Here is a 12,461-nt window from a genome sequence, read left to right on the forward strand (position 1 = left end):
TGTGCACAATTAAAAGCTTTAATAGAGACGTGGGAAGTAATGCAAAGTGGTTTTAAAGACTGAAGAGGTACTTACTTCACTGCCAACATGCTCATTTAAATTAAAGTAACTTTTGGACCAGAACCTGGGTAGTGTGTTCTTTTCTAACTCTAAGTACTGAAGGGTGGGAGTAACAGTAACAGAGTAAAGGCAATTGATTCCCAGTAAAATTATACAAGAGTAAAACCATGGTCTTGGGCAGTTAAGTGTGAGTGTTACGTCCTTGTTTTTTCCTTGCTTGTTTGCAGAGGTTTTTAAAGTCTTAAGAATAATTTCAATTTTAAAACTTAGCAATGAAACTTGAGTTTTGCTGCTGACATGTTTAATCCTTACACAGCATTACTTTCACATACTGAGGCTGACATCACGGGTAGTCAAAGAATATGTTTAATAAAAAATAATTAAACTTCCATTTGCTCTATAGAACATCATAGAAAGTAATTCAATAAATTACAAATGACTTTTTAAGACGCTTGTTCAACTACAGAAAGCAAATTCAGACTACACAGAACACAACTGGCAAATATTGCAAATGTCCAAAAAAAACCTGGACTAAGACTTGGATCATGAAGCCTGAAACAAGGGATAGAAATACAAGGCAATAACAGCTAAGGTTCTTTTAGTAACTACCAACACACACTTTATCATCACCTTGGATATCCTTTTAATTTTAACTTCAGTATTAGTGTAATTCTACTGAGGTTTCCTTATAACCCTTAACTTTATACAACCATATTTGCATATAGTTTAGCTGATAGTGGGACATTTTTTCCCCCTCTGGATCAAACTGATGAAAAATAACCCAAATATAATTATGTTCAAGTCTACACCAACCTTCATTACTTGAAACTGTAATTGCCTTATTACATAGAAAGAATCACTAGAACAGTAACCAAACTTACTTGACCATAATAGGAAAATACTTTATTTCATAAATCTGATATAAATTAGGTTTTAGCCACAAGATTTAGGACTTCTTTTGTGGGGGAAGGGTGGGAAGTGATGGTATTGTTGACATACTCCATCAGCAAATGAAGTTAATAACTGCTTGTAAAACTTTGGCTATTTCATAGATGCATCCTAGTTAAATAAAAGTGCTATATTACAAAGGGCAAAATATTAAATATGAAATACTTTTTATTTTAATGATGAAGAATTGGCTACCCCCTTCTCTTGGCAGTTTTTGATTTTCACTATTGCTAAGACACTGCATGAAGGGCCAAAAATCAGAATACTATCTGGGAAAATACGTAACCAGCACAATCCAAATGGTACTTGTATAATTGTGTAATTACATCTAATACTGCTTCTAATCATGGGGCTAGTTATTTTGCACATAGAAACTTATATTTCATTGGTAAAGTTCTTGATAAAAAACAACACAGTTGTTTTACTGTACAAGCAAGCAACAGAACTATATCAAAATATACAGTTTTTGTTTTTGTTTTTTTTTTATTTTTAAATTTATCCCTTTGTAAAGCTTTTTCCATGACTTTCACTAGTACCTGTATCTATTTTCTCTTAACACTTGCCTATTCTTGGACCATAAATGATGTAACCAAGGTCAACTGAAGTCTCAGTCAGTTCAGGAGTTCTGTAAATGTGAATCTGGGCCTCGACTGTGTCAGAGTAATAGCAGCTTAAGAAGAAGGAGGAATCATATCACACATCAAATCTTAGACAGATTTTATATAGTAAAGGGTTCTAAGGATTTGGACTTAAAACAGATGCCTTATGCCCTGTTACTGTGGTTTCTAGGAATAATTTGTCTTTCTTACTATTCAAAGTGCTTTTTTCTTTAGTGGGTAACTCAGCATAACATATGAAGGGGTATCCCAATAATGATTTTGGATAATATTTAATATTTAGTCAGATTTAAATCTGCAGAGAAGTTTAAACTCAAAAGGAGTTCAAAACTATCTGTACTTTATTTACCATTATTAACTGGGAACTCCAGGAGGTTTTATGACATAAAACACAAATAGAAATCTACACAAACAAAGCAAACAAACAATTTTTACATGAATTATGCAGTGTTGAAAGGTCTTTTCAGTGGCACTTTATGACAGTTTGCCTCTTCTGAGTCTTGGGGAAATACTCCTCATTTTGGGACTTTTAATTCTGCAGAGGGAGCCCAAAACTTTGCAAGGTGTAAACTAAATAGACCTACATGGTGCCAAGTAGCATGAGATAAGACAGTTCTTGCTTTAATTTCCCCTTAGTGCTGTCAAAGAGGACAGCTGCTGTAAGGGGGAAAGAAAACCCCAACAGTCTTACCTCAAGTAACTCAGATTTTAACATGCTATACAGGATGTCTTTAGAAAACAAAACAAAACCTGAAAACAAGTAATAGAAACCAATGTAAACTTCCTAAACTAACTCAGCTGAGGTAACAGGTAGCCAGTTTAATTGGCTGATTGGGAAAAATTTATCTTCTTTTAAACACACTTGTACCTGAATTGGAAACAGCAGTGCATCACAACACTAGAGCATTTTCATGTAATTAAAGCAATGGATGGTGATGTAGATTCTACAGCTTTCATGACATTCATTAGCTGCCCAAATTATTGCTGAGTTTTGATCTGTAAATTATAAGTGTCAAGGAGGCTGTAAAACTATATTCAAATTAAATCAATAATATGCATAAAGTATTCTGTGTTCACTGCAAATATATTAAATATACAGCTCTTACTCGAGCATTATTTTCATAAAATTAACCCCCCAACAAAATTATAATGCCTTTTGTTGTAATTTTACACCATTGTGTATTTGATAGTACATACAAGTTCAGAAACTTATGAACTTCAAGAAATATTACATGCAAAACGTCTCTGAAAGCAGTTTGCACTTCTAAACAAATACTGAAATGTTCGGTCAGTAAATCATTGATGCACTCAACACTGGGTTATTTACAATAAAATAATTAAAGAATAAATTCAAAATCAGTTTATAATTTAAGTGCAGAGTCTGGGGTCAGTCTTCATCGCTCGAATCCGAATCCTCAGATGAAGACGATGTACTGTCAGATCCAGATGAAGCATCTGCTTTCTCTGAACCCTCATCTGTGCTGTTTTCGTTGTGAGAGCTTGGCTCTGTTCCCCCTTTGTCTTCCTGAACTCTAACCCTAGAATTTTCCTCCTTTTCTTCTGTGGGCTTGGCTGAGCCCGTGTCATTGCTTTCACTGTTCTGTACATCAAAAATATTAGACTGAGACAAAGCTGGGATATGAAGATTAAGGCCTGGAGTGAGAAGCATCCCTGGGTAAAGTATGTTGGACAAAAGTAAAGGGTTAAGAGAGAGAGGATTGGCAGCTGCAGCGGCAGAGGATGTTGAAGGAGAACTCGAAACAGAGTTTTCACCAGTATCCGTATTTTGGTCTTCTGTCCTTTCTTTCTTTGCATCTGTCTCCTTCGAATCGTTTCCCTTTTTCTCCTCCGACAGGGATTCCGTCGACTTTGTCAGGAGTCCTCCCATGCCCAGCAGGTTTGGTAATCCAGCCATCCCTGACAGCAGCATGGGGAACATGGCAGCCACGTTCTTGGCCTCTCCTCCGGCAGCCAGGCCGGCCGGCATTCCCATCAATCCCGCCGTCACCTGCAGCGACTGCAGGTTCTGCAGGTTGTGCTGCAAGGCCTGCAGGCCGGGCAGGTCCACGCCCGGGAGCAGCCCGTTGGCGAGCAGCGGGTTGAGGGACGCGCTGGCGGCGGAGGCGGCCGCCGCGGCCGCCGTGGCCTTGGCGATCTCGCTCTTGGGGCGCCTGCCCCGCCGGCTCACCTCTTCCCGCACCACCGGGCCCGTCAGGATGCGCTCAAACATTCCTTCGGGGAGGAAGCCCTGAGAGAGACACAGCGGCACTTTAGCGTGTTTTGGAGGGCTCGAGCGTACGGAACAGTGTCCAAGGCCCAACCTCCACACAACTCCCCGGAATTTGTGGTGACTTTGTGCTAGCACATCCCAAACGTCTAAAGGCCCGTCTCCGCTGCGAGGGCGACGCAGGGATCTTCTCGCACCCTCTGCTCACTCACCCTTCGTGGCTTCCTAGCACATCAAGCCAAATATAGCTAATTATAGGAGCAAGCTCAATCTGAGATCTAAACCAGAACTGCTCTGATATATTATCGCACAGCAATCACTTGACAGTTTAATTAGTTTTCAATTTAAAGTTAAATACATGTGATTGCACACAGACAAACAATCTCTGAGCCCTTTTTATTTTTGCTAGTGTCTCTTTAATGTCCTCATATTTAACCTCATCCATAAACTGAAGAATAAACAAAAAAGACTCTGATTTAAATTAAATTCACACTACTTCTCTTTTGGATTTGTACGGTATTACTACCTAACAACAAAGAATTGCAATGAATGCCAGTATTCCCTTTGAAATGTACTGTCCTGAAATTTCCTTTTTAAAATGGCAATCGTAAGATCAAGCATTACTCAACACCATAGTACAACTGCCTTTTTTGCCCAGCAAATAATTCTAATTTATATTAGCTAAATACAACTACAAGAATTCAGAACTCAACTTCTGCTCTTCTCTACTGCAGGTAACTACTACTTTCTTAAAGTAATTCTGCTATTAAGGGCATATTCAAAATATGCCCTTATCTTCAAGGCAAGACTAACTGATAGTATCCTCACTATCCTAATTTCTTAAATAAATATTTAAAAGCACACCTTTTTTCTTCCCAAATGCATTTTTAGAGAAAGTATTCTCATTATTAAATGATTTCTTGACTAATACCTTTACTAAAAGCAACTGAGCTATATTTAAAACATGAAAAGTCACAGCATTACAGTATCTTCAACGGAATCTCTAATTTGAGGTTGCCAGTCACTGTTCCACCCCTTTCTCCTGCTCCAGCTGTGCCAGCAAAGCATTTACTGAACTAAGCTGGCAGAAAGCTGACACTGACTCATGTTTGCTGTTAATGTAACACCAGAAATGAAAATCACACCTCTTGGCATGCATTTTTTTTTCTGTTTGCCTTGTTTCCTTTCAGGTACATTTCATGTCATGGTTATCCTATTCTGCAAATACTCACAGACTGTTTTACAACTTCTCCCCACTCAGGAGCCACTCCATACTCTGGATTTTCTTTCAAGAACCTGCACAAATCCTTCAGAGGGGGAGCAAATGCACCCCCAACCTGAGAAGCAGAAGATAGAAGTCAGTGAGTATGTGACAATCGGTAAGAAAAAAGGCAACATTAATACCTGACACTGTTTCATTTTTAACTTAAATAACACAGTAAAAAGTAAGCCTCACTTCAAATTATCACTGAGCATGATGCAGCTTTTGGCTGACTCCTGGTGATAGATGTATACATGATTTGTTCTAAATCTAATAAAATCAAACTCATCTATTGAACTCAGTTTGAGACTTCAGTATTTGACATTCCCACTGATGTTTAATACTTAATGTTTATTTAGACAAGAACAAAGAGCATCCACATGAACGGAGAACAGTGATCCAAGCATTACCAAGAAGGCTGTAAGCACAACCCTGTTAAACTTTTTCTTTATTCAATATATAAGTCCTAGTCTCAGTCAAGTTCTAAAAATACTTATTTTAAGAGGCTCTACCATCATGAAGTAAGTTCTTGAGGTTTTTTTAATGCAAAAAAGGCCAAGTTAAAGTTACTGAACGGCATAAAAGCATATAAGCAGGAAAGCAGGTTTCTAGATTAATGAGAGGTATTATTCAGATCCAGAAAGAAAAAAGGAAAAAAAATTCCAGTTTCTGCTTAACTTTCTCTATAAACTGCAACTTAAACTCGTATTTTCCGGGCTGCTTTTGGTCCCTCACTCCCTGTTACTCAAAGTATTACAGAACTAAAAGAAAATGCGAAAAAATTAGTTTGGTGATACAGAGAAACCAGAGGCAATTTATACATGGAATAAAGTATTCAAGAACCAACTATGGAGTGGAAATTTGAGGGGAAAAAAGCCATCATGAAAACAGAGGTTTTCACAGTAAACAGAGACCATTCCTTGATCCTCAACTTTGACAAGATCCCTCAGGGCACAGCTTTTGAAGAGCAGCCATGGATCCCTGTTTCAAGAGACTCACAACCATTCCGGTTCCCCTTTAGAGCTGCTGTCTCAATACACTGAAGAGGTTAAAGACTTGAATTGTGCCTCGCTCTCCTGTACAGATGGACAAAGCTCCTGTCCTTAATATAGCAGCGCACAAAAACCCCCATCCTGCTTCCCCTGTAGCTGCTCTAACAAAAAGAGAAGCTGGCAGTGCCATGAGGGAAGGGGAAAATGCTCCTTCCATGGACACAACAGCTCAAAGATTCCCCTTGGACTGCTGCTCTGGTGCTGACATTCAAAGACACCACCACACACATCTGGCCAGAGCTGTTCAATAAACACCAGCAATGTTTAATGTTCTGCATGCTTTTCTTGAATATTGCCTTTAGTCTCCCCCAGGCCCTCTTCAAATGCATTATGCTGTTCCCAAACTTTGACCACCTGTACAAAAATTCCATTCAATGCCTGCTCTCACATCTTCCACTGTCTTTTCACACAAGAATTCCCGTTCTCCTTTTGTTCTCCTGTTCCCCTACCATTTCACCTAGAAATGTGACTGACAGCCAGTAGCTACTGGTGGATCCATGAAGGGCAAATGCCAGACATTACTGAAAAAAGCAAAATAATCCAGTACACAGGATTCCCTCAATTCCCAAGAAAAAACTCCCATGCCAGATATACTACCAATGCAATTTCAATTGTGTCAAAAATAGTAATGAGAAGATTACAAAAAAATCTCAAATTTCTGACGAAGTTGCCACTTTGATCACGTATTTTGAACATGTATTTTAGTGGCCCTGCCTCTGTCTGAGCCAATGGCACAAACGCTGCAGCGTATCGAGTGTTCAGTTCCATAAACCATGGGCTATGTTTCCATCTGCACATCATTTCACAGTTGATAAAAGTTTACCAGAAGACTGTAATTGACTTTTTTGTTTTGTGCCAAAACTTTAAAACAAAAACCTTTTATTTGTATATTGGGAAAATTTTATCAAGTGTAGCGTATTAAGTTCTTCATCTGGAGTAATTTTCATTTGGGTAGTTATCAGAATGGGAAGAGTATCACAAATACCTTTCTGGCATTTCTTCTATTTATGAGCTGAACACGTTCTTCACCAGTTAAACTGTTAACATCCAATTTATTGGGGTTTCGACAACGGTGCCTTTTTTGCTTGGGCCTCCCATCGTGCAGCTGCATTCTCTGTTATAAAGGAATTAAAAAGCCAATTATCTTTCTGATATAACTGCTTTAAAAACAGCAAGATCTCTGTGCATTCTGGAGTCAGGCATTAATTTGAAGACAGCTTCAGAAATATTTTAACAATACCTATTTAATAATCACAGTCATTTAATAAGCAGCTCAGTAAAGAGCACTACATCTCTCTGATGCCTGTACCCGTTGCCTTACTATTTTTTCAGTTTTTAACAGTGCTTTAACTGCCTGGAAGATTGCTGCTGTTCTATATTATCTTCATGGAGAAATAAGGTTGTTATTCCAGATATCACACACATGATTTTCTCACATTCTGCTAAACATTAACGAATTTCAAATTCAGAAGTAACAGTATAAGAAGATCATACCTACACAAACACCACTACCATAGCACTGTACTATAGGTATAAGGTACATTCCACAGAAAGTTCTTTAATCCTCTTGCACATCACTAAATATGCTGTTACACATTTTCAGCTCCCATCATCAGCATCATGGTAATATGAGTTTTCTTATCCTAGATTACTTTTTAAATCGTAAGTGAAATAATACAAAGGTAAATGTCTTGATTTAGTACTACTTTTCTTGGCAATTACATTTGTGAGACAAAAGGAAAGACCTCACACTATAAAAAGAAATGGACATTTTCCTTTTCCTATGTGGAACAGAAAACAAGGAAATCATTCCCTGTAACACAGAATACAAACTCAAATACATCATATGTGAAACATTTTACTATTCAACTAGAGAGGCGAAAGGAATACTCACAGGAATACAAGCTCCTGAATCTTCAACATATCCAGGATGCTCTTTAAGCCACCTTTCTAAATCTTTTCTTTTAGGGGCATCATCACCTGCAAGTCTTGTTCCATCTTTTAAGTTAATAACAGGAACTGGACTCTCTGCATTGAGCATGCCTTGGGACTGTGTGTAAGTGAGTGCTGGGTTTATTCCTGGAGCAACCTGGCAGGAGTTAATACCTGGATTAACCTAGAGAAATTAAAAACATCTGATTTACTGCATTGAAAATAAACCATCACAATTATTTTATGTATGAGTCAATGAAAGCCACAGTTTTGCAGATCACACTCAAGGACTTGGGGACTGCTCATGGAACAGAAATCCCTTCAAGTCACTGCCCAGTTAGGTCCCATAACAGATGTTACAGGAAGGTATGTCCCAGTGTTGCTATGTCAAGCCAAATTTTTAATAATACACTGTTAAAGTTCATCAGAATTAAAACTACATGTTAAAAACAGTTATTAATATTGTATATATCTAATATTTAAAGACATTCACTCCACCTGTTGTCATCTGTGTAATCATAAACTATCAGCTAAAAATATCCCAAACCTGAAAGTTTTGATTACAAGTTTCTGTGGAACAGAAACAGCTGGCTATGCTCAGTTAAGGCACTAATAATAATAATTTTAATCTTATTTTTTGGATACAGAATCATGTTTACTTACATGGTTAGGCTGTTTATTTCTATTCATAAAGAGGACATCAACCCCCTCCACATTCTTCCTTCTTCCTCGTCTCTTTTTGACTACAGGCTGACTGTCAACTATGACTCCATTGGCACTGGCTGTTAAGTGACTGGAAGTACCTAATAAATGATGCAATAAAACTTGTGTCAGATGCCTGTTTATAAAGAGAAACATGTCTGAATAATAAAAGGAAATAAAATTATTTGAATTAGTGTGAGTGCACTTAATTCCCACATGTAACAGCTAAGATAAGTTGCCCTTTGCTTTATGACTGTTTAAAGCATTATGAGTATCAGGCTCTGAAAACCACTTTACTATAAAAATTTCATTACTGCCCCTCCACCCCCGTCAAACTGATCTGTACAGGGATTGACAGCCATTGAAAACTGTTGATATTACATACAGAGAGAGAGGCAGGCATTCCTAAATAAATGTTTAGCAAGAGCTGAAAGGTTTCTTGCAAAATTTAAGCAGAAGTTGGCCTAAATTAAGCACCTGTTTCTAATATTTTAATCCAAATGTTAACTCCTTACTTCAGGCTCATTTTTATTTGTCAGAGTATACCTACAGTTACTTTGTTATGAAAAAAGCTCTAAGTTTTTGGCTATAAAACAAAAATTGATTCTAGATTATTGTCCTCCACTGCCTCTTTATATGAAACAATGAAGATTATGAAGAGTCCAAATTGGTAGAGGCATAAATCTGGAACTCTTCATCTTTACTTACAAAGTAGCCACATTAAGTTCTGAGTTAAACTGATTACTGTCATTGTACAGTGATGCACTTTGTAATTATTAATATCTCCCTGGAGGGGGTTTACAGTGTATAATGGCACCACTCTAATAGATGAACGTTGCAGTAATTGACACTGTGATAAAGTATCAGGTTCTCCAAACTGGAGAATGTCTCTGCACTGGAGAGAACTTCTCCAGATTGCAGTTTAGAACAATATTGCAAACACCTCACTTCCACTGCCAGTTTATGGACAACAACAGAAGAACACAGAAGATTTGATACTAGATTCCCCTTCTGCTCTCTGGTATTTTATGTACCTGATTTGGGAAGTGATTTTGGGAAGTTGACAAGGCTGGTTTCTGAAGCATTCTGGAGTTCACGTAGCCGAGCCAGATATTGCTGCTGACCCAATGCACACTCCTCGCTTTCAAATGGCCTTTTCTGAGACAGTCCCTGCTTCTGAAAAGTCAATTTCAAACCACCTTCCTGTTAAATAAATGCCAGGATTAGAAGAGCTTCTGCTGAAGCAGAAAGAACTACTTCATTATTAGGGTTTTCACATACAGTTACTCCAGCAGAATTGAGAAAGAATGAAAACACTGTGTTAGACTTTATAAATACTCTTCCATGTAAACCCAGAATTTGAACAGAAATTTCATCTGAACTGAAAAATCCAGACACTGGTTAGGTGTTTACCTCCTGAATCCAGTCCTAGACCCAGCTACAAGAGCAAATAATCACATATGTTTATGTGCTACAAACAGGTCTCAAACTACAGATAAAAAGTTTGAAGCTTCTAGCCTGTATTTAAACCAGGAAATTTTCCTGCAATCCTCTAAAAGACAATGAAATAATAAAGTGCTTGTTGAATTGTTTAAAAACATCTGAACAGCAGAAATGCCTTTTTATACTAACCGGATTTGTTAGAAACAGCACAAAACAAGATGTCTGAGGAAGCATCAGCATGGCAAAAATTCAATTCAGAGATAAAAATGATTCCCTCCAGTGGCTTATGCAAATAAAAAAAAAAAAAAAGAAAAAGAACACAGAAGAACCCCCTCCCCAAAAAACCAAACCCAAACCCCAAACACTCAGTGCCCAGAAGCAGCAGACCCAAATACCCACAAACAAGTGTGTGAAGAAGTGAGAGTGAGAGCAGGCAGCCACTTGCAGGTAAAGCATGCCGCACACCGCAATCGCAACCAGGTCCTAGGGCAATAAAAATAAACATACGTCATTGATTTTCACTGTAAACTCCTTTTCTCGTACATGCTTCTTCACCTTTGACAGCTGGGGTGACTGCTCATATTCTTCTTTTACAGCTGCAAGAGGGGGTGTGGGTGCACTGGGCTCACTGTACTCTGCAGCTGCCCCAGAGCTGTCCAGCAGTTTGGTGGTGTAGAACGATGCCACTGTCGTGCTGTCGTAGCTCCTTCGGGCTGAAGGCCATTTACCCTTCAACACTGTCTGACAAATGCTGTCCAGTCGGTTAATCATAACTCGATCCTAAAAAAAAGAGAAAATCATTTTGTAAGATCAATGCTTACCAACACTGTCACATTTATGCGCTAGCTCTTAATGCTACAGAGAAGAGAAATGACAACATTTTTACCACTGGACTTGGATGTGAAGATTCTGAAGTTCCTGGATTTGTAAATCTGTAAAAGCACTTCTATACTTAAGTTCACTACATACCTCTAAAAAAATATGCAATTTCTCTCATCTGTACAGGGTCTGGCAATTGACTGAAATACACAATCTCCCTGATTTTTAAAGGAAAGATATGGTAACTTCCAATGCAGTATTTGTATGTGTGGCTTTGACTCGCTGCTAGCAGGATGTGAACCTGTGAGCAGCACAACATACAGTAAATAGCATTTATAAAACTAAATCTACAGACTTATTCATGTCTCCTTTTACTGTCCAAAACCATGTAATTCCTCATTCCCATCTTTTCGACACCAAGCACAGATATCACTTCACACACCTCCATAATACACAGATTTTAAGTCCCCAAAACCTCAGCTAAATACATGAGAACAACAGAAAATACTGGATTTTCTGATCATTTCACAGTTATTTGTCAAATAAAACCTGTGACTGCTAAAATTACAAGTTCTGTAAGCAAACACTTATTTCTGAAATCAAGACTCTCCTCTATATTTAACGTAAGTCAACTTTTTACACTTTGAATAAAATTTTTCGTAACATGCCAAGCACCTATGACATTAAAGTTATGAAAAACAGTATCTAAATTTAAATGCATGCTTCAGGAGTCAACATAACAGCTAAAAGGTCCTGAAACTCAAATACTACAGCTATTTTCCCTGCTTCTTGGTTCTAACACATTTAACGGAATATTAACGTTGGAGCCCACCTTCAGCTACTACTTTGGTTTTCAAAGTTGCATTATGAACTTGCCTTTGGCCAGTAGGATGCAGCCAACATGTATCCACCTTGTAGGAGATAACCGGAATTTGGTGTCCCATTGTTCATCTGGAAACTGTCCTGTGTCTCATCTTGTGTGGTGCTCAGAGAGGCCACGCTCTCTTCATCATAGGCTTTTATATGTGGAGTTCCTTCTGCTAAATAAAACCATCAAAATCATTATGTTGTAAGGGAATTAGCACTCACTGTAAGAGGTTCAGGTGAAAAAAAACACACAACAATGTTCAGAGAAAGTCCAAACATAAAGTTAAACTGAAGAATTAATCTCTTAGGTTTTTCAGGCTGATCCTTCTCTAGGGATGTAAATTCCGCACATATTCCTGTTAATATTTCGAAGCTTAATATGTCAAACATTTAGCTATTTGGAAACAGACAAGCTTCAGAGTAATCCAACAGACAGTCTTCACTTAACATATTTCCTTTGTAAGACAACATTCACTAAAGTATAGAATTAAATTGAAATCAAAGGTGTCTATCACCAGCACATGGCAAATCCA

General features: G+C 38.0%; 1 protein-coding gene across 5 annotated transcripts in view; it reads right to left on the reverse strand.

Annotated features, from left to right (window-relative positions):
- Positions 1 to 451: 451 nt before the first annotated feature.
- The window catches only part of CHD9 (chromodomain helicase DNA binding protein 9), a 71,538-nt gene continuing 59,528 nt past the window's right edge, over positions 452 to 12,461 (reverse strand). For 4 of the 5 annotated variants that reach the window (XM_040075699.2, XM_040075701.2, XM_040075703.2 and 1 more), the window contains exons 31-38: positions 11,938 to 12,101; positions 10,750 to 11,022; positions 9,834 to 10,002; positions 8,761 to 8,900; positions 8,060 to 8,281; positions 7,151 to 7,279; positions 5,085 to 5,189; positions 452 to 3,873 (exon numbers count right to left, since the gene is read on the reverse strand). In XM_040075699.2, coding sequence (XP_039931633.1) covers positions 3,013 to 3,873; positions 5,085 to 5,189; positions 7,151 to 7,279; positions 8,060 to 8,281; positions 8,761 to 8,900; positions 9,834 to 10,002; positions 10,750 to 11,022; positions 11,938 to 12,101 — 2,063 coding nt within the window. In that variant the 3' untranslated portion in view covers positions 452 to 3,012. The remainder of the gene's footprint in view (positions 3,874 to 5,084; positions 5,190 to 7,150; positions 7,280 to 8,059; positions 8,282 to 8,760; positions 8,901 to 9,833; positions 10,003 to 10,749; positions 11,023 to 11,937; positions 12,102 to 12,461) is intronic. The other variant, XM_040075700.2, reaches the window with a different exon arrangement.

This window comes from Hirundo rustica, chromosome 11 (genome assembly GCF_015227805.2).
Source record: "Hirundo rustica isolate bHirRus1 chromosome 11, bHirRus1.pri.v3, whole genome shotgun sequence".
NCBI classification, from domain to species: Eukaryota; Metazoa; Chordata; class Aves; order Passeriformes; family Hirundinidae; genus Hirundo; species Hirundo rustica.